The 27,176-nt window shown below is 49.1% G+C and overlaps 2 protein-coding genes and 1 long non-coding RNA gene across 4 annotated transcripts; 2 read left to right on the forward strand and 1 right to left on the reverse strand.

The window, feature by feature from the left end:
- Positions 1-1,837: 1,837 nt before the first annotated feature.
- On the reverse strand, positions 1,838-2,692 carry LOC112626048. The gene is made up of 2 exons (XR_003119820.1): positions 2,544-2,692; positions 1,838-2,234 (listed from the first exon to the last, which is right to left on the reverse strand). It is a non-coding gene; the product is annotated as an uncharacterized LOC112626048 (long non-coding RNA).
- A 14-nt stretch (positions 2,693-2,706) lies between these two features.
- ROPN1L (rhophilin associated tail protein 1 like) lies at positions 2,707-26,749 on the forward strand. 2 transcript variants are annotated; one of them, XM_025387781.1, is made up of 6 exons: positions 2,707-2,844; positions 2,968-3,139; positions 8,818-8,941; positions 10,545-10,706; positions 22,575-22,750; positions 26,571-26,749. In XM_025387781.1, exons 2-6 carry the CDS (start codon positions 3,009-3,011, stop codon positions 26,668-26,670), a joined length of 693 nt encoding a protein of 230 aa, XP_025243566.1. In that variant the 5' UTR covers positions 2,707-2,844; positions 2,968-3,008; the 3' UTR covers positions 26,671-26,749. The 2 variants fall into 2 exon arrangements, with proteins under 2 accessions (XP_025243566.1, XP_025243565.1); XM_025387780.1 differs by having other exon boundaries at positions 2,709-3,139.
- Positions 25,360-26,102, forward strand: LOC112626049. The gene is given in 5 exon segments (XM_025387779.1): positions 25,360-25,399; positions 25,402-25,544; positions 25,547-25,681; positions 25,684-25,836; positions 25,839-26,102. Coding segments are annotated over 5 exon segments (735 nt in total).
- Positions 26,750-27,176: the final 427 nt, after the last annotated feature.

Below are 27,176 nucleotides of genomic sequence, written 5' to 3' on the forward strand. Positions count from 1 at the left end.
GTCTCGATCTCCTGACCTCGTGATCCACCCGTCTCGGCCTCCCAAAGTGCTGGGATTACAGGCTTGAGCCACCGCGCCCGGCCGGACAACTGATTTTTAACAAAGGTGCAAAGGTCTTAAAAAAATGGTGCTGGAATAATTGGGCATCAGATGCAAAATTAAAAATTGATCCATGTCTTAACACTGGCAAAGATTAAAGTCAAAATGGATTATAGTTCCCCAAAACTGTATAATTTCTAGAAGACAACAAGGAAAACGTGTTCAGCCTTGGGTTAGAAAAAGATTTCTTAGATCCAACATCAAAAGCACAATCCATGAAGGAAAAATCAATAAATTGTACTTTATCAAAATTGAAAACTTCTCTTTCAAAGGTACCATTAAGAGAACAAGAAGACAAGCTGTAGAGTGGTAGAAAATATTTGCAAAACATTTTTGATAAATGACTTGCATCTAGATTACATAAAGAAGTCTCAAAACTGAACAAGTAAACCCATTGTTTACTTAATTGCTGTTTCTCCTGAGCTTGCTGCCTCTGCCCCTGCTCTTTCTTCCTTTTTCCATTTGTTTTCAACATTGAATCCCAAATGTCCTTGAGATCCAAGTCAGATCACACCAACCCTCAGAACTCTCCAATAGATTACCATGGCACTCAAAATTCCACAATAGCCTTCAACGCTGGGCAAAACATGGAGCATCCCTTTCCTTCGTGTTCACCCTGCTCCTGCCGTCCTGCCTGCCTCCAAAACAGGTCAGGCCTTAGGGCTTTTGCACTTACTATTTGCCCTACCCAAATGTTCTTCATTCAGGCTCTTCAGCCTCCTCATTTCTTTCCTGAAGTGTCATTCTCACTGAGGCTTATCTAAAGCTGCAGCTACTGGGGCATTCCTGTCTCATCTCCCTGCTGTATTTTGTACTCCCTGCCCTCTTTTGTACTTTTAAACATACTATATCGTTTACCTTTCTTGTTTATATTTGTGTGTTTTTTCCCACTTGAATGTAAGCTCCAAAGATATTATTTTTTTTAAACTGAATTATTACTGTATTCCCAGAATAATTCCCTGGCAAATATTTGGTACTCAATAGTAATGCTAAGTTAGTAAATAAATGATGAATTTAGAATCAAAATAATGTATCTATGGCCAAAATAAAACCTGAAATCCCTGTCTCATTTCCCAGATGTAACTGCTGTTAATAGTTTTAGTTATATGCTTCCAGACATACCTTCACAGAATCATTTATCTCAATAAACGTGTCATACTGTGCAGACTGTTCGACAAGATGCTTTTTTTCACTTTACACGGGCATCTTTTCATACCATTGTGTAGCTAGGCCATGATTTGTTTTCCAAAAGACAGTTATCCAATTTATATGGTAAATATTTTTGTCTATATTTTTGTAGTATTTCTGTAGGGTAAGTTCCCAGAAGAAATATTGCACAATCATCGAAAAATTTTAGTGTTAAATTATTGGCCCCTAAAGGTACTAATTAACATCCCTCTCAATAGCATATAAGATTCTTTGTTTTCTTTTTTTGGGGCGGGGGGGGGATTGGGGACAGAGTCTCTCTCTGTCGTCCAGGCTGGAGTGCAGTGGTGCCATCTTTGCTCACGACAACCTCTGCCTCCCAGGCCCAAGCTATTCTGCCTCAGCCTCCCAAGTAGCTGGGATTACAGGCATGTGCCACCACGCCCAGCTAATTTTTGTAGAGATGGGAGTTTCACCATGTTAGCCAGGCTAGTCTCGAACTCCTGATCTTGTGCTGGGGTTACAGGCATGAGCCACCGCTCCTGGGCCGATTCCGTGTTTTCATACTGTCATCAACTTTTAAATACAAGTATTTTCAGTTTTTGCCAATGCTGTTAATTTAGAAATGTGTATGTGTATATTGTCTGGTGGGTGTTTGGACGGAAACGATCAAAATCGGGCAACTTTCCCAGTTTCCTTGAAGGGAGGGCTTGCCATTGGCGCCTCCTGGAAGTAGCTCGCTGTAGTTCTCCATCTTCCTGTTTTGAGGAGCGCAGGAGGAGATGGATCTGGGGTCTCATCCATACGGTGGCTTGTTAACGGCAACTGCAGCAGCCAGCCAGGTCACCCCCTAAAGCAAAGTTAACACCTTGCATGGTGCCTTGGTCAGCACCCGCCAAATTCGAGGATTCTCCTATCCTTCGACTCAAGGCTCTTTTGACAGATGTGATTTATTTCCTCCTAGAGCCAGTCACATTGGCTCAACCACCCTATCTTAAGAAAACAAATACAATATTGTTTTAGCTGGAAACTGCCCACTGTCTAAGTGGCTTTTTAAATGAAGAACTCAGGTTCACTAAGGCACGGCTTAGGCAAGGGCATGTGCGAAGTTCGAGGCCTGAGACGTTTGGAGAAGCGGCCCCAGGCGCAGGCGCGTCCCGCAGTGGGGCCCGTGCCGCCTAGGCGATCAGCCCCTTCAGTTAACTCGCTTCCCTCCTAGCAGGCCCGAGTCCCCTCGCCTCAGCCTCACGCAGCCAGAGCAAGGGGAAGAGGGAGTCCTTCGTGAGTTCGCCGCTCACTTTCGGCGGTGGGAAACCGATCCGAAGACCCTTTTGTAGGTGAAACGCTCAGCTCGCGCGGCTCTGAACCACTGGGGAGCAGCGGCGGCTGCGAGCCGGACTGCGCCACACCTCGTCCCGCCCCGGGGCGGCTCGGGCCGCCTGCGCGTGCGCGGTGCCAGGGGCGGGGCCTGCTCGCGTCTCGGTTGCCTGGATACCGAGAGCGTCCGTAGTGGCCGCTGGCGCTGGCGAACTGCAGGGTCTGGGGTGTTATTGGAGGGGCAGTTGGTCCTCATTTCTCCCGAAGCCCGCGGAGGAGCGGGTAAGAGCCCCGCGAAGCCGGCCCCAACCTTGGGAAAGGGATGGGAGGCGACCCTGGCCGCTAGCCCCGCGCTGCTAGCGGCTCCACCGCGCCCTAGCCGACAGCCGCCCTTCTTCCTCGCAGCGCGCGGCGATTCCCCAGCCTGGTCCCTTCTGCGGAGAGCGATGCCGCTTCCCGACACCATGTTCTGCGCTCAGCAGATCCACATTCCCCCGGAGCTGCCGGACATCCTGAAGCAGTTCACCAAGGCTGCCATCCGCACCCAGCCGGCCGACGTGCTGCAGTGGTCCGCGGGGTAAGCACCCTCGGCCCGGGGAGCGGTCCGGTCTACGTGCCCAAGCCAGAGGAGCCCAGAGGGCCCTCCTCCCGGACCAGGGGCCCGACGCGGCGCTCAGCGTCCATAAGAGTATCAGGCAAAACTTTCCCCTTAGCATTGGTGACATCTATACTTGAGTGTCTATCTAGGAACCATTTCGATTTATCGACCATGAGACCCGAAATTATTGCAAAATGCTCACTTACCTACAAAGTAATGGCAACTCAGTTGTTTAAAAGTGTTTATGATGAAGATAGACTAAAATTTAAAGCAATTGCATTGGGCAGAAAAGTGTCTACATTATGTTAAAAAAATTTACATGGTTGCGGTCACTTTACTTGTGAAATGATTTTACAAAGAGGAATATTTTAGCTAAGTTCCTCATCTGCAGAGAATCCTCTCAAAGCTATGTATGCCCAGAGCTGGTTAAATTTATTAGAACCGGGACGACCGTGGTCATACTGAGGTCATCATCCCTAGAGTGCTCCCGGTAAACTGTCCAGCAAATGAACCTTCACAGTTTTGTTTTTTTTTTTTGCCACAAACATTACAACACTTTCCAGGAACAGACATTCATAATCTCAAAGTTACAAGTCAACAGATCTTAGAGGCATTAAAAGATATCCTCTTGGTTTTACAGGAGAACTATTTGCCCCTTTTCAATAAACAGATGTAAAACAAAAACTCACTTTTATGATGACAAGAGTCAGCATAGGTGTAAATTTAATTTAAATATTTTAGTCATCAACATGTCAAATTTTGACTGGGCTTGGTGGCTCACGCCTGTAATCCCAGCACTTTGGGAGGCCAAGCTGGGAGGATCACTTGAGCAATAGAGTTTGAGACCAGCCTGGGTAACATAGCAAGACCCCATCTGTGTTTTTTTTTTATAAGAAAAATAGTTTAAAAAGAAAAAAAAAGCCAAATTTTGCTGGCTTTCTCTAAATTCTATAACCAAGGTGAATTAGTTTCCTTTGGCTGCTGTAACAAATCACCACAAAACTTGACAGCTTAAAACACAGACATACATTCTTGCAGTTCTGGAGGCCAGAAGTCCAAAATCAGTTCCACTAGGCTAAAATCAAGGTGTTGGCAGGGCTTTGCTCTTTCCAGTGGCTCTCAGGAAAACCCAGCTCGTTTCCTTTCCTTTTCCGGCTTCTAGAGCTGCATTCCTTAGACTCCTTGGCTCATGTCCCCTTCCTCCATTTTCAAGGCCAGCATCTTCAAATCTCCCTCTGCCTCTCTCTTCCAAGGACCCTGGTGATTGCATTCAGTTGCCATCCAGATAGTCCAGGGCGATTTTCCCACCCGAGATCCTTAATAAGTCTACAAAATCCCTGTTACCATGTAAAGTAACATTCCCAGGTTCCTGCGACTTGGACCTGGATATCTTTGGGGCTGTTATTTTACCCACCAACTGAGCTACTTGTCCATCCAGTGCTTGCCCTCTGAGAAACGCTTTTATCAATGGTTTCTGAAAGACTCTTTCAAAGTTCTTGCTAAAGAAATATAGCCTCTGGTTTTAACCGTTATTCAAGCTTAAATAAAAGGATTTATAAGAGTTTGTGCCCTACAAAAAGTTCCAAGATTTAGCAACATTTTCTTGGAACATTAAATTATATTTAGTAATACCTTAGAGGTAGTTATTTTAAGCTTCACTTTGTTTGTTTATTTTTGAGATGGAGTTTCACTCTTGTTGCCCAGGCTGGAGTGCAATGGTGAGATCTTGGCTCACAGCAACCTCTGCCTCCCGGGTTCAAGCAATTCTCCTGCCTCAGCCTCCCAAGTAACTGGGATTACAGGCACCCGCCACCACACCCAGCTAATTTTTGTATTTTTAGTAGAGATAGGGTTTCACCATGTTGGCCAGGCTGGTCTTGAACTCCTGACCTCGGGTGATCTACCCACTTGGGCCTCTCAAAGTGCAGGGATTACAGGTGTAAGCCACTACACCCGGCCTAAACTTCACTTTAAAAGGTTTAATCAGGCTGGGCACAGTGGCTCACACCTATAATCCCAGTAGTTTGGGAGGCTGAGGCTGATGAATCACCTGAGGTCAGGAGTTCAAGACCAGCCTGACCAACATGGTGAAACCCCGTCTCTACTGAAAATACAAAAATTAGCTTGGCTTTTGGCACGCACCTGTAATGCCAGCTACATGGGAGGCTGAGGCAGGAGAATTGTTTGAACCTGGGAAGCAGAGGTTGCAGTGAGCCGAGATCGTGCCACTGCACTCCAGCCTGGGTGATAGAGCAAGACTCCATCATAAAAATAAATAAATAAATAAATAAAGACTGAATCAGGAACTTTCCGAATGTACCATGCTACTAATTTCTCTCAAGAGCCATTTATTTATTTACTTATTTTTGAGATACAGTCTTGTTCTGTGGCCCAGGCTGGAGTGCACTGCTGCCATCTCAGCTCACTGCAACCTCTGCCTCCTGGTTCAAGCAATTCTCCTGCCTTAGCCTCCCAAGTAGCTGGGATTACAGGTGGGTGCCACCACGCCCAGCTAATTTTTGTATTTTTAGTAGAGATGGGGTTTCACCATGTTGGCCAGGCTGGTCTCGAACCCCTGACCTCAAGTGATCTGACCTCCTGGCCTCCCATAGTGGTGGGATTACAAGCTTGAGCCGCCGCACCTGACCAAGAACAATTTTTGAGTTTAGAAGAAAACCCAGGCATTATTCATTCAGCAGTATATATGTAATTGTAGGCTCAAATGTGTTTCAGCTGTCACAGGACATAATCTGTTAGGGAGAGCTATTCAAAAGTAACTCAAGTAAGGCGGGACTTGGTAAGGGCAAAAATGAAGGGTCATGAAAGTTAAGCAAAAAGTGGCTTGGTCCTTGAGAGATTTTATAGGCAGGGAGATTGGGGCTTGGGTGGGGAGGAGAGGATTCCAGGAAGAGGAAGCAGCACAGGAAGAAGGGGGCAGAAACAGAAAGAAGAAAACCCATCCAAACCAAAACAGGAAACCACTATACCCATGGACATAACTGCTATAGAACAAGCAAGCAGGCTGAGCATGGTGGCTCACACCTGTAATCCCTGCATTTTGGGAGGACGAGATGGGCAGATTACTTGAGCTCAGAAGCTCAAGACCAGCCTGCACAACGTGAGAAGACCTTGTCTGTACTAAAAATAAAATTAGCCGGCCGTGGTGGTGCATGCCTGTAGTCCCAGCTATTCAGGACACTGAGGCAGGAGGATTGCTTGAGCCCAGGAGCTGGAGGCTTCGGTGAGCCATGTTCACAACACTCTACTCCAACCTGGGTGACAGAGCAAGAGTCTGTCTGAAAAAGAAAAAACAAACAAAAAAGATGAAGCAAGTAGCTATTCCTCTTTCCTCAGGTTAGGGTTCTTTTCAAAGGAACTTCTCAGGTGGGCAGATAGCAAAGCTGAGCCAGCCTCCCCCAAGCCTGTGGACTCCACCATGAGGGAGTCGGCTGTTCCTTATGATACCATCGTGCAGTTGTGCCTCACACAGGACAATGAACGTAAGAATCAGTCAAGTAACAGAAGCTGCTTTGGCTGGCGTGGGCCTCAAGGGAACTGGCAGAGGCTAACATTAGTTGGTCTCGCCTCAAAAGCAGGCTCTCCCAGCCTCGGCCCTACTGACAGTTGGGGAAGGCACAGGAGGAAGGGGCGTCCTGTGCATGATGGGACTTAGCAGCCTCCTGGCCTGCACCCACCGGATGCCTGGAGTACCATCCACCCTCTACTGTGACAATCAAAAATGTCTCCAGGCTGGGCGCGGTGGCTCACACCTGTAATCCTAGCACTTTGGGAGGCTGAGGCGGGTTGACTGAGCTCAGGAGTTTGAGACCACTCTGGGGGCAACATGGTGAAACCCCGTCTCTACTACAGTATAAAAAATTAGCTGGGCTTGGTGGTGCACATGTGTAATCCCAACTACTCAGGAGGCTGAGGCTGGAGAATTGCTTGAACCGGGAAGGTGGAGGTTGCAATGAGCTGAGATGGCGCTACTGCACTCCAGCCTGGGCCACAGAGAGAGACTCTGCCTCAAAAAACAAAAACAAAAACAACCACAAAAACAACAACAACAAAAAGAGTCTCCAGAAATTGCCAAATGCCTTTTGGCTGGGGGGAAGGAGGAGGAACATTATCCCCCACTGAGAACTCTGCTTCCAGAGGCCGTATCTAGCTCAGGATTCCTTGCCTGAGTTATGAGGAATTACCCCCATGAAATAGGTGAAAACCTTGATTAGTAGGAATGTGGCAAAACGAGGCACCCATTCTTCACCTGCACCCTTTAGGTCTTAAGGTTCACATTTGTCTAACTCATTGCTGCCTTCATTTTAACTTTTCTTCAAATCATTCACAAAGCCACAAAATGGAGCTGAAGTTGTCTTACACAGCAAGAAAACAAAGTCAAATCTGAGGGGTGTAAAGAGAGAGGAAGAGTGAGATATGAAGTTTATTTTAGTCTATCAGATATCTACTTATCCGTGTTTATCTGTAGCAATGTTTCTAACTACTCATGGCTTTAAAATTGTTATCTGTGGCCCTGGTGGATGCTTTAGTGTTCATTTTCCTGGATATGTTATCTCTTTTCATCATGCTAAAGTTTAGGGCCCCAAATGTTGTGGCTTCAGCATCGCCACCTCTGGCAAAGATACCAAGGGGCATGAGTTTCTCAGAGGGTCTTACCTGGCACCCCTCCCACCACGAGCCAGAGGCTGGATGTGGGTTCCCTCTTGACTTATTGCCCCAACAGTTTCCCACTCTTGCCCCCAACATAAGCAGCAATATCAGTGTCTCAGAAAGGAACAATGAAGGGGAAAAATACCAGGCAGGAAAAGTGGGGGAGGGGGGTGGCAGGTGGGAGCCAGGCCAGCACCTGCCATTCCCAGTGTGGTGGCAGGTGACCTGTGTGTTCCTGGACTGCCTCAGGGTTGAATATGCAGATGCTTAGAGTCAATCACCTCAAAAAGCAGCGAGACCAAACCCACCTGTCAAAAGTGGGAAGGTGGCCTGGCACAGTGGCTCACAGCTATAATCCCAGCACTTTGAGAGGCCAAGCTGGGAGGATCACTTGAGGCCAGGAGTTCCAGACCAGCATGGGCAATGGAGCAAGACCACATCTCTATAAGAAATCATTAAAAAGATTAGCCAGGTGTGGTGGTGTGTGCCTGTAGTCCCAGCTACTTAGCAGGCTGAGGCGGGAGGATCCCTTGAGCTTGAGAGGTCGAGGCTACGGTGAGCCATGATTATGCCACTGCACTCCAGCCTGGGTGACAGAGTGAGACCCTGTCTCAAAACATTTAGAAAAAAAAAAAAAAAAAATACATGGAGCTCCAGCTGATTGTGAAGTGGCAGGGAGGAGGGGAAGAATAACACACGTTGAAGGAGCTTTTGTGAGTGCCAGCCACTGCGCCAAGCCCTTCTCACTCAGTGCTCCCCGACCCTCCACAGGGACTCTCATTATCCCCTCTGCCGACAGAGAAACTAAGGCATGCAGAGAAGGTTAAGTCAGAGAACTAAGTGGAGGAACCAGGACATAAGCCCGGGATGTTGGTCTTCAGAGCTGTCCTTCCTAATCACCATTGTTTTGGGGGGTTATTTAAGAAATTGCATTGCATAGCTGCTTTTTGTGTATTGATGAGCTTTCAGAGATGTCTGTTATTTATTAGATATTTTTCAGCTTTGTCAAGAGGAGATCCACTTCCTGTAAAGGACAGAATGGAAATGCCCACGGCAACCCAGAAAACAGACACAGGCCTGACTCAAGGACTCCTGAAAATTTTGCACAAGCAGGTATGGGGGGTTCTGTGGCCTCAGGCAACTGGCCTGTGCTTTCCTTACCATTCACTGTGCATTGATGACAGAGCGAGGCCCACCCCGGCGATGTATTTCAAACCTCCCAAGGTCCCTGAAGTCCTGCTTTCCCTGCCACATATCGTCAAGGTTGATTCAAGGAAGAAATATGTTGTGTTTGGGAGGTCTTTTTCTAGCTTCAACAGCCCCAAGTAACTATCCAGGGGTAGATTTTAGAAAAGTGAAATATAATTTCTTTTAAATACAAAATTTACATGACACTAGATTCTGCTGGGTGAAAAATACAAAATTCCAGAACCTGGGGGGTTTTCCAGTCTGTTTTCCAGGTGTGCATTTGTGAAAGCTGTGTGTGGGCCTGAGTAAGCCTCTGCCTTCTCTGTCTGAAGGCGGGGCTGGACTTTGGCGCCCAAGGTGGGCAGCAGCCTCTGGTGTCCAGTTCTGTGGAGAGCCTGGGCCCCCTTCCTGCCTTGCACTTCTTCGCCCCACATGCCATGCTGTTTTTAGAGACATGAGTTACTAGAAAGTGGGTAATGGAGCAAGGCTAGACATTCCTCATGACTCGGTTCTTTTGCTAAAAGAGACACCAGTGGCATAACCTTGATTTTCAAACTGACTTATCCCGTTCTACATTGTGAAGTGCTGTACTTCTGCATAGGATACAGTGAATTCTGAAACTAGGACTTTTCCGTGGCTACCTTAAGGGAAATGAAGAACTCTTGAATGGTGTAGCTTGGGAAAAGACATGCTGAAATTGCTCAAAGCCTTTTCATCCAAGATACTGCTAGCAGATTGCAGAAGTTACCAGTTTTGATAGATTGTTTAAAATAGTAGAAGGAAGGCCGGGCATGGTGGCTCATGCCTTTAATCCCAGTACTTTGGGAGGCTGAGGCAGGCAGGTCACTTGAGGTCAGGAGTTTAAGAACAGCCTGGCCAACAAGGTGAAACTTTGTCTCCAATAAAAATACAAAACTTAACAGAGTGTGGTGCTGTGCACCTGTAATCCCAGCTACTTGGGAGGCTGAGGCGGGAGAATTATTTAACCCTAGGAGGTGGAGGTTGCAGTGAGCCAAGATCATGCCACTGCACTCCAGCCTGGGCAACAGAATGAGACTATCTCAAAAATAAATAAATAAATAAATAAATAAATAAATAAATAAATAAATAAATATATAGTGGAAGGAATACATTTATTTTCAGTTTTAAGATTTCTCCTAACTGTTAATGTGTTTAGGGGCTGGATTTTTAAAATGTTTTTTACTGAGGTTTCTTTTGTATTGTGAAGCATTTCAGATGGAGAGTGGAGTATCATATACTCAGTATCAGTATGCCTGTTTCATTAAGTCAGAACATGATGCTGTATTCGCTTCACCGTCCTTTTTTCATTTAAGAAATAAAAGGTTGCTGCTTACTGGCTTCCCTGCCTCCCCTCCCCAGGGCTGACAGAACCCACTGTCATGCATTTGGAGTTCATCTGTCCCCTGCGTGGGGCGGGTTACTCGGTGTATGTTGAATTTTCACAGCATTCTAGTGTTTCCCAGGTTTTAAAACGTATGTAAATTGTCATACTGTGTTTTCTAAACAGTGTCACCACAAGCAGTATGTGGAATTAACAGATCTGGAGCAGAAGTGGAAGAACTTGTGCCTGCCGAAGGAAAAATTCAAAGCGCTCTTACAACTGGATCCTTGTGAAAACAGAATCAAGTGGATAAACTTTTTAGCACTTGGGTGCAGCATGCTTGGTGGGGTATGTACCTATAAACGCATGTCAGTCATTCTGTGTCAGCATGGTCCCAGCTTAAAAATCCTTTCGGTTTCCGTAACTAAAGGAAACACTTTAGTAACTTTGTCTTAGAAAAGCATTTCCCCCTGCTCCAGGCCTATTATATTAATATTTTTGGGCTTATAGTTATTTTAATTTACAGAAATTACTTATGAATGCCTCAATTTAAAGGTTAACAGTAGATAAAAGATATGGATACTATTAAACTATATTTAGGTTTTAGAAGAAAATGCATCAATGACTTTTTAAAACTACAAATCATTTTGTAAACTGATAACTGTTTTCCTCATCTGTGGAAAGAGGCATATAATTATTTTCTACTTTAGTAGAAATCTATTATTATTATTATTATTATTATTTTGAGATGGAGTTTTGCTCTTGTTGCCCAGGCTGGAGTGCAATGGCACAATCTCAGCTCACCACAACCTCCGCCTCCCAGGTTCAAGCAATTCCCCTGCCTCAGCCTCCCGAATAGCTGGGAGTACAGACGCATGCCACCATGCCTGGCTAATTTTATATTTTCAGTAGAGACGGGGTTTCTCCATGTTGGTCAGGCTGGTCTCGAACTCCCGACCCCAAGTGATCTGCCCACCTTGGCCTCCCAAAGTGTTAGGATTACAGGTGTGAGCCACCACGGCAGCCTTAGAAGTCTATTATTAATAACTAATAGATACAGTGCAACTTTGCTGATGTTCGAGTATAAGCCAAGCGACTTAGGAGTAAGACATATCCTCCAGGTGACGAGGCGAGCCTGGGAGGTCGGGGCGAGAAGGGAGCTGGGATGATGTTGGCAGGACTTCCTTTGCAAACCCAGAGTCAGTCTTCTCAGCTAAAGTCTTGCTTTGAGACATGGTGGTTGGGTGAAGGAAGAGTAACCGGGCATCAGCCATGTGAAGCTTACGAAGAAAGGAGGCAGAGCAAGGAGAACCAGCTCCTTTGACTACACAGATGAACAATTTGATTTTACCCCCTCCCTTCAGTCTGTGGCCCAGCGTGTATAACTGGACGCCCATGTGCTTACTTCACAGCCCTCACTCAGCTTTGGTCCATGCCCAGAGCTCTTTCATTCCATTTTCATTAAAACAAATTCCTTGAAATGGGTGATGGTAAACACCCGCAAACCTACCCAACGTGGTTGCTAACGCACCCACTTCCAACCACCCGTGTCCTCCTCCCGCGTCCTGTCCCCCTGCCTGGTGGCCTGAAGCAACGACTTTCTGAAGCTCCCGCTTCTCGCTCCCTGGCCTGTGAAACGCATACTTCTGTGTGTCCCCCAAGAGGTACATTGCGGAATTGTAGTTGGTTTTGACTTGATGAAAAGACAATTGTGTTGTTAGTAATTTTCTGAAATTTTCATTCTAAATTATATGACTAGATGTATTCATCTGTATATCACAGACCGCGTTGTTCTTTCCCTTCCTCTGCCATGTCACATCTGAGTGCAGCACAGCTCACCAGCTCGGTGGATGGCCCCAGTGGGAAGCTCCGTGCGCTCAGGGAGGCGGGTGTGGTGCGGCTGTAGAATGAGCAAGAGTTTTGTTGTGTAACTGCTCAAAGGCAATGGAGGTGCTTCCTGTCAGCCCTGGGCTACTTGTGCCAAGGCCTGGATGTTGGCAGGCCCGGTACCCTCCAGTAGCAAGGACAGGTGCGGATGGCACCAGGGGAGTGTCTCAGGGGTATTATCAAGATAGACAAAGGCAAATACATTTAATTATTGGAGACATTTTTATGTCACTTTGTTAATCTGGAACTCCGTGAAATCTGTCTATCTATCTATCTATCTATCTATCTATCTATCTATCTATCTATCTGTCTGTCTTATCTATCTATCTATCTATCTGATCTATCTATCTATATCTATATCTAGCTATATATTTTTTGAGATGGAGTCTCACTGTGTCACCCAGGCTGGAGTGCAATGGTGTGATCTTGGCTCACTGCAACCTCCCAGGTTCAAGCAATTCTCCTGACTCAGCCTCCCGAGTAGCTGGGATTACAGGCATGCACCACCATGTTCAGCTAATTCTTGTATTTTTAGTAGAGACGGGGTTTCACCGTGTTGGCCTGGCTGGTTTTGAAGTCTTGACCTCAGGTGATCTACCAGCCTCGAGTTCTGGGATTACAGATTACAGGTGTGAGCCACCGTGCCCCGCCTAAATAAATAAATAAATATATATATATACACACACACACATATATATATACACACACACACACACACACACATATATATATATATATATATATATATATATATATATATTTTTTTTTTGATTCAGAGTCTTGCTCTGTCGCCTAGGCTGTAGTACAGTGGTGCGATCTGGGCTCACTACAACCTCCGCCTCCCGGGTTCAAGTGATTCTCATGCCTCAGTCTCCCAAGTAGCTGGGATTACAGGTGTGCACCATCATGCCTGGCTAATTTTTTTGTATTTTTAGTAGAGACGGAGTTTCGCCATGTTGGCCTGGCTGGTCTTGAACTCCTGACCTCAGGTGATCTGCCCGCCTCAGCCTCCCAAAGTGCTGGGATTACAGGTGTGAGCCACCTCTCCCAGCCCTGAGATCGATATGTTAACAATATAAAATTGTATGCAATATTTGAATTAATGTTGGTGGTTTCTGCCTCTAAGCTTAGTTGTAAAATTTTGATTTTAACAATGATGAGAAACTAGAATAATTTATGTTTCTGATCCATCTTTATAGTTTTCGCCTTCCTAATTGTGAAAATTGAGCAATAGATTTAAAACACAATTGAATGTGATTTGGAAAATAAGGCCAAATCTCCAATCTAGTGTGACACTAGATGGAGACATTGTGTTAAGGATAGAGCTTGGCCATCTAAACTGATTCCTGGGGAAGAGACATCACAAACAGCACACATTCTTTTGTGTTCTTCCTATCATATGTTACTTGACCCACAGAGAATAAATTGACACCAGGAAGCATGCTGTGTGTCACTGTGGGTTCCTGCCTGTCTCCTAACTGGAGCCACCTTTGCCAGCAGGACTCCAGATTTGCCCTTGACTCCTTCCATAGGTGCTGGAGGCCCCTCCTGGGCGTAGAAAGCCACAGTCACCCTCTGCTCTGGTCCAGTGCGGCTGTAGACTCAGGGTCAGGTTCAGGTGTGAGAGCTGACCTCTCCTCCCTCAGAGGAGTATGTGCTCGTCTGGGGTCCTTGTCTGCTGCCAGGGATGCCTGCTCTGCCCTGGCTCCCGCGGCCCACAGAGCGCTGAGCTCAAACACCTGTTTCGGGGTGTGCCGGGTAGACAGGAGGGGCTCGGACCCGCCAGGCCTTGGTGTGGACACTTGTGTTGTTGACCTTGTTGGCCCTGGGTGGCTTGGAGGTGTGCTAAGAACACAAAGCTGTGAATTCAAGGAGGGGTTTCATCATGTTGCTTGGCATCATAAGTGTTCATTTTTATGCTTTAAAAAATACCTTCAAAAAGGAGGAAATAAAGAAGTGAAGTGCGATGAGAAGAATTTGTAGTGGATTACCGCCTGCGGATGTTTATTTCACATAGGGTGCTGTGTCATTGGTGGCTAGCCGCTGCCTGCGTGAGTGGGATAGTCATTCCTGCTCCCTGCATCTATGGCGGGGCATGGCTTGTGGCAGGTGTACTCTCTGTGCTGTTACATTTATTTCTCTTAGAAATCACTCTCGTCAAATGAGTTGAGTTGAAGATCTCCAAAAAGACTGGAAACCTCTGTTTTAATTTCTGAGTCATACGTATCATTCATTCCACAAATGTTTACTGTGCATTATTTTGTGCCAGACCCCGTTCTAAGTGCTGAAGGTTCTGGAGTGAACAAAATGGTCAAACATCACCAGGTTATTGGAGCTGATGTCCTGTTACATCCTTGAATCCCTGAACACTGCTCTAGTTATTACATCAAAAGCCATCAATTCAGGTTAAGGGGCACTGTGAGCTGCCCCAGGCAGGTGATCAAGGACATTAAATGGCTATCTGGGTGTTAAGAGATTCCTGTCCTCCTTCTCAATGTTTTGATGTGCTTGCATGGTGAAATGACTATATTTCTATGTTGTAGCTTTTATTTAAAAATTTTTTTCTTTTTTCTGTAAGAGACAGGGTCTCGTTCTGCCACCCAGGCTGGAGTGCAGTGGCATGATCATAGCTCACTGCAGCTGTACTCAAGCGATCTTCCCACCTCAGCCTCCCAAGTCACTGGGATTACAGGCCTGCGGCACCACACCCAGCTAATTGTTTATTTTTTGTAGAGACAAGTATCTTGCCATGTTGACCAGGCTGGTGTCAGTTCCTGAGCTCAAGCAATCCTCTCGTCTTGGCCTCCCAAAGTTCTGGGATTTATAGGTGCAAGCCACAGAGCCTGGCTGACTTTTATTTTTCCATTTCTACAATGCCATTAATGATCCTGAGCATTAAAGCTGTGGATCAAAATGTTTTCTTTTGTCTTTTAAGCATGGAGATCTTTTTTTAAGATAAGAAAATTGTGAACCAAATAACATAGACTTCAGTGAGGCTTTTTTTTTTTTTTGGAGACAGAGTCTCACTCTATCGCCCACGCTGGAGTGCAGTGGCGCGATCTCGGCTCACTGCAACCTCCGCCTCCGGGTTCACGCCATTCTCCTGCCTCAGCCTCCCGAGTAGCTGGGACTACAGGTGCCCACCACCACGCCCAGCTAATTTTTTGTATTTTTGGTAGAGATGGGGTTTCACTGTGTTAGCCAGGATAGTCTTGATTTCCTGACCTCGTGATCCACCGCCTCAGCCTCCCAAAGTGCTGGGATTACAGGTGTGAGACACTGCGCCTGGATAGTCAGGCTTTTAAACACATTTGAACTTTCTTAATCACAGAAGCATCTCTCTTCGTTTACAACCACAGATGCACACGTGTCTAGCGCAGCTTTCCATCTGAACACGGTGCACGCAGTGGCCATGATTTCTAGGGTTTGACCATGTGCGGGAGTGCGCAGAGCCCTGCATGTGTATTCTCTGGAATCCTCCCGACAGCCCTTTGAGGAAGGCACCGTCAGGTTTGCAGGCTGGTGCCCCAAGGCAGAGAGAAGCTGAGTCACAACAGGTGACTTGGAAGTGGGGAGAGGAGAGGATTCCTCCTAATGGCTCCGTAGCCCAAGGAGTATGCAGCCCACCTTATTCAAGTTTTCGCCTGAGATTTCCTGTCTTGGAGAAGAACAACTCCTCGGGACAATCATCAAAATCATTTTGTGTCCTGAAGTGATTCATCCCCTGGAAGGCATTCAGCCTCGGCCTTCTGACAACATACACTCTGGAGCTCTCAGAACGTCGCCCCATCCAGCTGTGCTCCAGCATGTCAGATTCAGTGACTGACCTATCACGGTACCCTGCTGACCCGATGTGACGGCCACCTGCGCCAGTGACAGAGGCTGCATCCTGGCTTACTCCTTGCTGCCATTTCCTTCCAGGTTTCCCCAGCTAGGGCTCGAAAGCCCACTTGGACATGTCCAAGAAAGGCCAACAGAATTCCTCGTAGCCCCTGCAGCTGGTGGGAAGACACAGCCATGCCCCCACCGCTCAGTGGGAGCCTGAGGCCATAGGCATGTTTAGGAAGCTGTCCCTGAAACAAAGGATCTGCTTGGGCTCCTGACTCCCCTGGCTCCAGCTCCAGTTTCCCTGATTGCTCATGTCCCTCCCTCTGTGGGAAAGAGGCAGGGCCCACGCTCCACTGACCAGCCTTGCCCCTTCCGCTGGAGGTTCCCATGGGCCGCTGATGTGGGCCGCTGTGGCCTCCCCTTCCCTGTCCTGGACAGGGTATCACACCCTAGCCATGGGGTGAACTGCTGCTTCCCATTCAGGGCCTCCTACCCTTACCTGCTGTCAGCCCCAGAAATGGTTTTAAATTAGAAAACTCTAGAGGATAACAGAATTTGATGAAAAGGCCCTTAAGCTTTTGAAAATGCAGTGCTGGGTTAGAGGCTTTTAAAAACGCAGTGCTGGGTTAGAGGCGCGGCTTCACTGGAATTCAGTCTCTACCCCCAGCACAGGCAGCCGTGCCTCGGAGGGGGGGGACTTCCTGTGTTCTGATTCTGTGTAAAACGGGCCTATTTTCGTTTCCATGCCAGCTGAGAGGTGCCCTTGGGGAGGTGTGAGGTGACTGTTGAGGGGCCCCGTGTCATCATGAGAGCAGCTGTAATTTAGAAACTGAAAAATCCCACAAAGTTGGCATGCCGAAAATGCCCAGAAAATAGTGGGTGCCCCCGTGCCTGTGTTCTTCACACATCTCCGTTTGAATTTCAGATTATGGATCACTAAAAAAAACTAAGTGCTTGGCCGGGCACAATGGCTCACGCCTGTAATCCCAGCACTTTGGGAGGCCGAGGCGGGTGGATCACCTGAGGTCAGGAGTTCAGGACCAGCCTGACCAACATGGTGAAACCCCCGTCTCTACTAAAAATACGAAAATTAGCTGGGCGTGGTGGTGGGCACCTGTAATCCCACCTACTCAGGAGGCTGAGGCAGGAGAATCGCTTGAACCCAGGAGGCGGAGGTTGCAGTGAGCTGAGATCGCACCATAGCACCCTAGCCTGGGTGAAAAGAGTAAAACTCCATCTCAAAAAAAAAAAAGCAACTAAGTGCAGCTTGCCAATCACCTCTGCCCAGCACGTATCGCACACGGGAGAATAAATCAGCAGCATGGCGGAGGGCAGCATGGGGCAGCTGTGCCGAGGAGAGGGTCTTTTGGCTGGTGTACAAGTGACCGTGCCACCCCCGGGCCTTTGGAATTGAGAAATAAATTTGAAGAAATGTAACTCTGCACAAGATCAAGCCAGTTGCCTTATGAATCCTTCTGGATATAAAGATTGCTGCAGATCTTATTGTCAGAAGCGTTGACGTGGGTAGTGTCATCACGCCTTTGCAGAGGCAGTGATGCTCGAGTGTTTTGATGTCTTTTTCCTTAAATACCACTTCCTCTGAAGCCTTGGAACAGCGCGTTACACAGATCTCATCTGCCTGCTCCATCCACGCCAACTCCTTCCTTCCCGACTCATCCTTCCTGAGGCCCCGCAATCCTGCACACGGTGGTGACGGACTTCCATTTGTGTCGGGTGTAAAAGCAAATCCCGTCATAACAACATGTCTTTGAAAGTTTCAAGCAAGCAACATGGATTGTGAAATACACGACTCTACTTTGAGCAAGTCCTCTCTTGGGGACAGTCTTTTAGGGGAGCCACGTGTGCAGCGGTCCTGGAGCGGTGCCCGCAGCTCCACAGAACGGGTTCTGCACTTTTCCTAGAGAGAGCATCACGTTGCCCTGGGGGCTGCACTCACCCGCTAACCGTGCCGTCCACCTCAGCAGCACCAGGTGCAGCTGCCAGCCCACCGGCACTGCTGGCATGGGAAGCGGGTGGAAATGGGAGGAACTGCTCCATCAGGCCGCTGGGGACGGGGAGCTCAGTTGTGTTCAGGGCTCCATCTCCTGCAGCCAAATGTCTGGGTCCCCAAGTAGGCGACGTCTCTGCCCCGGGTCTTGTTCCTGTAGCCCACCTGGCAGCTGCTAGACATAAAAAAATGGAGTAGTCACTGGGATGGGCTCAGAGGCCCACCAGCTGCGCTCCAGTCCTGGCTGGGTCACTTGGGTGATTGCTGAGACCCTCTGGGCCTGGCCAGGGTGTCTCTCTGCTCCTCACAGTAACCACACAAGGTGACTGTCATTATTTTCACTGCCAGGGGAGGACAGCGGGCTGTGTGTGTTATCAGCCTTGCTCTGACCACGGTGTTCTGTAGGGGGGCTCATTTTGTCCCATAGCCTGGAGCGGGCTCAGAGCCCTTTCCTGTCCCTGAGGATGTGGGGTTTATTCCTGACACAGCCGCTGTGGAGCCAGACAGGCCTGGCCTGGCTCGTGGCGGCCCTTTCCCTGCGTCTGCAGCATTCCTGTGGGGACGCTGGCCCTACTGTGTTTGTTTCTTGTGCTTCCCTCAGAAGCACAGCCCCCGATTCATCCCTGCAGGCGATTCCCCAGGGATGCCAGCCGCCTCCGTGGCTGCTGCAAGCCGGAGCTCTCAGTCTGCCCTCACACCCCACCCCAGCAGCCTGCGGGGTACCAGCCTGCTCGGGAAGGTCCTGGTTCTCAGCCATGTTTGCCAAGTGATGTGGTGTAAATACTCCCACTGCAGCTGAGTTCAGGCTGCCAAGGTGAAGTCCTCCAGCTCACACAACTGCTGGAAACTTCGCAGTTGGCTCATGAGCCGGCTCCAGCACAGCACTGGGCTCCGAGAAAATCCTGTGCCACCCACCAGTCCTTGTCCTTCCTGGCCTGTCCCATGTGCTTTGACACAGGAGATTGCTCTCTCCACCAGGAAACGCTTTTCTTCACTCACAAGCAGCCTCCCTCCTGGCCGTGCCTTCCAGGTCCTCTTGCTGGTCCCTCACTCCCCAGCTCTTGGTGGTATGGTGTGTCCATGCACTGTCCTCCCACCTCAGCAACCTCATGGGGCTCAGCTGTACATACCATCCTGCTCGTACACACCATCCCCCCCGTGTATGCCACCCCCCTGTGTATACCATGCCCCCCGTGTATACCATCCTGCTTGTGTACACCATCCTGCTCATGTACACCATCCCCCTTGTGTACACCTTCCCCCATGTACACCACCCTGCCCATGTACACCCATCATCCCTGTGTACACCATCCCCCATGTACACCATCCCCTGCCGTGTACACCATCCCACTGTGTACACCATCCTCCTCATGTACACCATCCACCATGTACACCACCCTGCCCATGTACACCTTCCCCTTCATGTACACCATCCCCCCATGTACACTATCCCCCTTGTATACACCATCTCCCTTGTATACACCATCCCCCCCATGTACACCATCCCCCTATGTACACCATCCCCCATGTATACCACCCCCACCATGTACACTATCCCCCCATATACACCATCCCCCCATGTACACCATCCCCCATGTACACCATCCCCCACCGTGTACACTATCCCCTCGTGTACACCATCCCCCAGTATACACCATCCCCTGATATACACCATCCTCCTGTGTACCCCATCCCGTCCGTGTATACCATCCTGCCCATGTATACCATCCTCCTCCCGTGTACACCATCCCCCCATGTACCCCATCCCCCCCGTGTACCCCATCCCACCTGTGTACACCACCCCGCCTGTATACACCCTCTCGCCCATGCTCCCGAGTCTCCTCGGGACTAGTAGCTCCCGAGTGCTAGGCCTACTAAGTAGCGACCTGAGTTGCCAGTTCCACCGGGTGCCTGACAGACATGTCAGTGGAAGCCACCCCAAACTCAGCTTCTCTCTGGAACTTCCCAGTTGATAGCAAATCTACCCTTGCAGCTGTTCAGGCTCCAAACAGTGGAGCCACTTTTCATGGTTCTGTCCCTGCCCACATGCAGCCAACAGCGAGTTCTGGTAACTCCACTTTCAGGAGAGGCTGAGTCCGGCCCTTCCCAGTGGCTGCCGCCACCCAGGCCCCTGGCTGTATTATTCCAGCAGCCTCCTCACCAGGTTCTTGCCTTCCACCCTCATCACTGGGTTCCCGCCTTCCGCCCTCATCACTGGGTTCCCGCCCTCCGCCCTCATCACTGGGTTCCCGCCCTCCGCCCTCATCACTGGCTTCCCGCCTTCCGCCCTCATCACTGGCTTCCCGCCTTCCGCCCTCATCACTGGCTTCCCGCCTTCCACCCTCATCACTGGGTTCCTGCCTTCCGCCCTCATCACTGGGGCCTCCTCCTGTTCACACATCGGCAGAAGGACTCCTTAGAAACACTCCACAGTGCTCTGCCTTTGTTTAAAACCCTTTGACACCTTCCCATAGAACCCAGCCAAAGCCCAAGTCCAACCTGGGTCTGTAAAGACCCCCGTGATCTGCCCCCCACCCCATCCCGCTGACCACATTTCCCACGTTCCTGCCTCTCCATGGCCTGCTCTAGCTACCCGGAGCTCCTGGCGGTTTCTGGAACACACAGAAGTACCCCTGGAATTCTCCCAGCATCCCACATGACCGGCTCCTTCCCCCTGGGTCTGTGCTTACATGCTACCTGCTCTGACCTTCCCTGACCACCCGATTGAAAATATCACCCTCCATCCCGGCACTGCCTGCCTGCTGCTCCAGGCATGCCCCCTTCCAGAGCACCCTAGAATCCAGGTGTTGTGGCTTTCCCACTCGACTGGGATCTCCACCTGAGCAGGGCTTAGTCGTCTGTTCACTGCTACATTCTGGTGTGTAACAGGCACTTGGCAAATGTGGAGGGAATGAAGGGCTGTTGCCATGTGTGTGTGTTGGCAAGGGGGGTACATTTCAGCAGCCATCTGTGTGAGCTCACCTTCATCAGTAGGCAGTGTGACCATCCAGGCAGGTACGAGAGAGCCACTCTGGCAAGGACGGGCTTCACAGAAGGGACTCGAGGTAGGGACCGAGGGGAGGGTCCCATAGGCCAGCTGTGGAATTAGGACACCTGCCCCCCCAGCTTACCCTGGCCAGGGTGTTGAAGGCTGCAGGTCACCGTGATGTCTTGGTGCAGAAGGAGAAAAGGAGACCTGGGCTATGCATTTTCTTTTGAAAAGATAGTAATCTTGTGTTACAAGGTTTCCCCCACCTCCTTCAAACAAACACACACACAAACAGCTCATGTTTTTTCAACAAGGATGAATTGAGCAAGTTAGAGGTGGGAGGCCACGGGCTGGCCCCGGGGGGCCCTGGTGCCCAAGCCCTGCAGTTCTAGCACCACGAAGCCTCTGGTCTCATGAAGATGACCTTGGCCTGTTAGCTGCCCCAACCAGGGCCTTGGCTGGGAGGGCAGGTGCTGAAAGCGTCTGCCGTGTGGAGGCAGGAAGGTTGCTCAGAGGACGGGCTTTCCCTCTGAAAGCGGAGGGTGGGCCGCTGTCTGAGGTGAGCCCAGCAGTTTGGAAGAGTGTGAGGGAGATGAATGGTTTGCAGGGAGGAAGTCCAGGTGTTGTCCTGGAGCTAAGACAGAGCCCAGAGCCTTCTGTGTGAACAGGGATGGAGCCAGGACAGAGCCCTCCCTTCTGCCTGGTGGGCATCGGCTGACACCCAGGGCCTCCTTGTAGGCATGCAGGCCATTGGCTGCCAGCCCTGCCCTCTGCAGGCAGCACCTCTGGCTGGTGGCAGAGTTCATTCAGCCCCTGGGCACATCCCCGGGTGTCTCTGGGCCAGTTGGGGCTGCACAGTTCTGCATTAGCTTAGGAAGTTGGTTTTAAAGACATTGATGCTTCCTTTTGTCTGTAACAGTCATTTCTTTTTTTTTCTTTTTTTTTTTTTTTTTTGAGACTGAGTCTGGCTCTGTCGCCCAGGCTGGAGTGCAGTGGCCGGATCTCAGCTCACTGCAAGCTCCGCCTCCCGGGTTCACGCCATTCTCGTGCCTCAGCCTCCCGAGTAGCTGGGACCACAGGCGCCCGCCACTTCGCCCGGCTAGTTTTTTTTTTTGTATTTTTTAGTAGAGACGGGGTTTCACTGTGTTAGCCAGGATGGTCTCGATCTCCTGACCTCGTGATCCGCCTGTCTCGGCCTCCCAAAGTGCTGGGATTACAGGCTTGAGCCACCGCGCCCGGCCAACAGTCATTTCTATTTGAATAGAAAATAAGATCTGTGAATTAGAATTTTTTACTGGTCAATTGCACTCCATTCAAACCTTTTCTTTTGATTTTTCATTATGGCAATTGTACATTCCCCTAGCTCTCAGTTCAGATGGAGAGCGTACTTTTTGGAGAATTTCTGTCAGATATGCTAGAGTGTTGATTCTGCTGGTGCCTATTTTCAATGTGAGTGATGCCAGGAGTAACTGTTTTTCTCCCCACCTGGCTGTGGTGCTCCTAGTCCTTGAACACTGCGCTGAAGCACCTGTGTGAGATCCTCACGGACGATCCGGAGGGCGGGCCCGCTCGCATCCCCTTCAAGACGTTTTCCTACGTCTACCGCTACTTGGCCAAATTAGACTCAGACGTGTCTTCCTCGGAGACGGAATCCTACCTTGCCTCTCTAAAGGAAAATATGTAAGTATGCACACACTCTAGGATTCAGGCATGTTGACCATGGGAGAATTTCCTGTTTTACTTCCCCCTTGTAGGGAAAAACCCAGTTTTTCCTTTGCTCTCACACCACAACAAGAATCAACACAGAAGACTGCTATGACCAAATGTGTGGAGTTTTTTCCTCACCAAAAAGCGAGCAAGCAGTCCTGCAGCAGACACCAGCTCTGCGTTTCATTCCATCGCTACCCTGTCTACCTGGAGATAGTGTGAGATCCCACAGGTGGAGGGCTCCGTCCCCGAGACTGCCCCCACCCTGCCGCATTTCTGATGCTAGGTGCAAGCCCCAGGTTATCTTGCCTGTGCTTCTGACTGACTGGCTATAAATCAGGGTTCCCACAACCCCTCCTCCGGTCAGTTAATTTGCTAGAATGGCTCACAGAACTCAGGAAAACACTCACGTTTACTAGTTTATTACAAAGGATATTTTAAAGGCTACCAACAGTCAGAGGAAGACAGACACAGAGGTCTGGAAGGGTCTGGAGCATGGGGGCTTATGCCCCCACGGAGTTGGGGTACGTCCCCTCCCTGCCTGCGAATGAGCTCCTGTTGGCCTTCCTGTTGGTCTCGATGTGTTTAGCTACTGGGAAACTTTATAAGCCCTGTCCTTTTAGTTTTTTTTTTTTTCTGGAAGCTTCGTGATTGATTAAATCATGAAGGCCATTAGTGATTACCTAAGCCATCAGCCCCTCTCCCCACCTCCAAGGTTGGGCTGGGCTGAAAGTCCCACCCCTCTAATCCTGCCTTGGGCTCTCCAGTGACCGACCCCATCCTGAAGCTATGTGAGCCATCAGCCAATCATGCGCATAAAGAAAGAACTCACTTTGGAGATTCCACAGATTTTAGGAGTTGTATGCCAGGAGGCGGGGTTGAAGACCAAATATATATTTCACAATATCACGTCCCTTGTCTGCAATAACTTTGTCCCAACAAATCCCGTGTTTGGCGGAAGGTTTAAGCACACCTGATGGTATTCAGGGTATGCGTTAGTGGAGCTGCAGATCAAAGGCCGTCAGCGAAAGCAGGCAGCACCTCAGAAGGGAGCCGACCTCTCCTGTGGCTCCCACCCATGTGGGCTGAGGCTCAGGTTTCTTTAGACTTTAGAGGGAGAGACTGTATCCTTTCATTAAGACTCGTTTATCCCAAATCTATCCTGATTCCTATGTACAGCATGTCAGGTGGTATTAAATTGTAGCGTGTTAAAAAGTGAGATAGAGGCTGGGCACGGTGGCTCATGCCTGTAATCCCAGCATTTTGGGAGGCTGAGGCGGGTGGATCACTTGAGATCAGAAGTTTGAGACCAGCCTGGCCATCATGGCAAAACTCCATCTCTACTAAAAAAATACAAAAAATTAGCCAGGTGTGGTGGTGGGTGCCTGTAATCCCAGCTACTCAGGAGGCTGAGGCAAGAGAATCTCTTGAGCCTTGGGGGCAGAGGTTGCAGTGAACCGAGATTGTGCCATTGCTCTTCAGCCTGGCCAACAAGATCGAAACTCCATCTCAAATGATAATAATAATAATAATAATAATACTAATAATTTAAAAAGTGAGATAGAATTCCTTTCTCCACAATGAAACGTAGACATGGATTACTGCTGGTGGACCGCCTGATGGTAGTGCCACGGAGGCAGGATCATTTGCAGAAACTTGAGGATATCACTGACATCAGTCATGCAATTCTCACTCCGATGAACTTGCTATATGACCCTGACACATTGCATGGTGTATTGTATTTGCACCAGGCTGCATGTGAGGTAAGGGTAGTTCTGCTCTGCAGCATGACTTGGAGCTGACATTCGAATATATTGTCCAGTGTTCTGATCACCTGCCACATTTTTTAACAAGATGAATGAATCCTCCCTTTAAAGACAAGATGCAGAGCAAAAAGGAACAAAACTCTTGGGTCCTGCGGAAGTTCTCATTTGTTCATTCCTTAAACCACCATCGGATGCTGACTCTGCACCCTGCACTACCTATGGGGAGGCAGAGAAAGCAGCCCGGGGCCGGTGGGGTGTGCAGAGGCGGTGGTGACAACCGAAGGGCAGGGCCAGGGGAGCTGTGGTGCTGCAGAGTAAGCCTGGGTAACAGAAGAAAGGGCCTTCAAGGTGCAAGGGCAGGAAAGGGCCCAGCTCCTCCAGACTCCAGCCCCAAGGGAGATGGGGCCCCTGAGGTCTTCCCAGCACTTCCCCTTGGGACCACTGCCCCCCAAGTGCTGGTTGTGGTTTGCCCCTGAGCCCCACACCTCTCATCTCGAACTGCCCACAGTACAGTTTACTGAGCACCTGCTCTGTGCCGGGCACTGGCGCAGGTGCCGGGGATGAAGGCAGTGAACAGGTCATGGCCCGACCCCTGGAGTTTTGCCCTGTGAAGCAGACAGACATCAGACAAGCAGATTTCAAGACAGCAGGTCATGCTGAGTGCTGGGAGGACAGTAAGCCAGGGACAGGGACTGATGGGGGCTGGTCCCAGGGCCGCCTTCTGGCACAGCACATACCCCTGCTCGCCTCGGCCTCCTGAGAAGCCTCCTGGCCTGTCAGACTCTTGTCCTCTCCTCCCACCCTTTCCAACTGGCCATGGTGCCACCTAGGATGCTGGCTGCGGCACCAGGAGCTGGTACTCTATGATCCGCCAGCCTTTGCCTCCCTTCCTGCCCCAGTAGAACCTGCATCCTGCGCCCTGCCTCACCTGTCCCTGCCCTCCTCATCTCCTTGTCCCTTCCACACCGTTCCCTCTCCTTTCTTCAAACTCACATCCCCTCTGGGATGCCCACCATGGGCTGAGCCTCTGGACTCCATGGTCCCCCTTTTTCCTCTTTCCTCTGTCATTCACTGTCATTCCAACCCTCCTGTCCTCATGGAAGATGGCAGCTCCCAAACTATCCCTTCTCTCCACCTTATTCTTGAATTCTTGACACCATCCTGGCTGGTGTCTGCAGTCACACGGATGACCCAGTACTTTATCCCCAGCTCTCCTCCTGATGCCCACAGCCTCTGCTTCTGCACCGCCATCTGGATCATGCCGGGCCCCTTTTCCTGCCCTATCTACTCACCTCTTCTCTTCTCTTCTCTTGTGCTCTCTGACCCGGCTACTCCACCTGACGGCAGCGCCTGGGACACAGGTGGTCCCATCTCATTCCAAATCCATGTCCCCAGCCTCCAAAGAACTGGGACACTGTGCAGCAGCCCCTTCTGCCACCACTTTCCTGAGACCGCCAGTCATGAAAAAAGAAAAACCTATGCGTATAGTACCCATCTTTTCACCTAGAAATAAAGGTACATTTATTATACATTTTGGTACATTTTACACAAGAAAATAGAATGCTTTATTTTTGGAGATAAGAATTACTGATGAGCAACCATAAATAGTTTTTTAAAGTAGACTTTTTTTCTTTTTTTTTTTTTTTTTTGAGACGGAGTCTCGCTCTGTCACCCAGGCTGGAGTACGGTGGCGCGATCTCGACTCACTGCAAGCTCCACCTCCTGGGTTCACGCCATTCTCCTGCTTCAGCCTCCCAAGTAGCTGGGACTACAGGCGCCCGTCACCACACCCGGCTAATTTTTTGTATTTTTAGTAGAGACGGAGTTTCACCGTGTTAGCCAGGATGTTCTCAATCTGCTGACCTCATGATCTGCCCACCTCGGCCTCCCAAAGCATTGGGATTACAGGCGTGAGCCATTGCGCCCGGCCAAAGTAGACCTTTTAAATTATATTGCGTTTTATAAAAATGTTACTAAGTATACGATGAGAAATTACCAATAAGCATCTTTATCTGTTTCCAATTTAGAGACACCAGGAGGAACGGCATGATAGGACTTTCAGATTTCTTCTTTCCAAAGAGGAATCTTTTAGAAAACCGTGAAAACTCTGAAGATGTAGGCCATTAATACAGAGAAGAATACATTTTAGTGTCAAAATAGTGCTCTTTAAAATTCTGGCACCAAATACAACGTATCCTGAATCACATACATGTGTAGTGTGTTTCTCTTCATGGGAATTTAGTGTGACCGTGCTTCATGGGGTCTGTTTCATGATTGCTCTTCACTGTGCCGTTTAAGGACCTGAAGTATAAGAAATTGTTAACAGTGAAATAATCTCTTTTAGTAAAATAATCTATTTGGTGACTGCAGAGTTGGAAGTGGGGCTGGGCAGTTTTAAAAGTGGCTTTTTGGCTGGGTACAGTGGCTCAGGCCTGTAATCCCAGCCCTTTGGGAGGCTGAGGTAGGAGGATGACTTGAGGTCAGTAGTTCAAGAGCAGCCTGGCCAACATGGTGAAACCCCATCTCTACTAAAAATAATACAAAAATTAGCCAGGCGTGGTGGTGGGCACCTGTAATCCCAGCTACTCAGGAGGCTGAGGCAGGAGAATCACTTGGATCTGGGAGGCGGAGTT

This window comes from Theropithecus gelada, chromosome 6 (assembly GCF_003255815.1).
Source record: "Theropithecus gelada isolate Dixy chromosome 6, Tgel_1.0, whole genome shotgun sequence".
Lineage (NCBI taxonomy): Eukaryota > Metazoa > Chordata > Mammalia > Primates > Cercopithecidae > Theropithecus > Theropithecus gelada.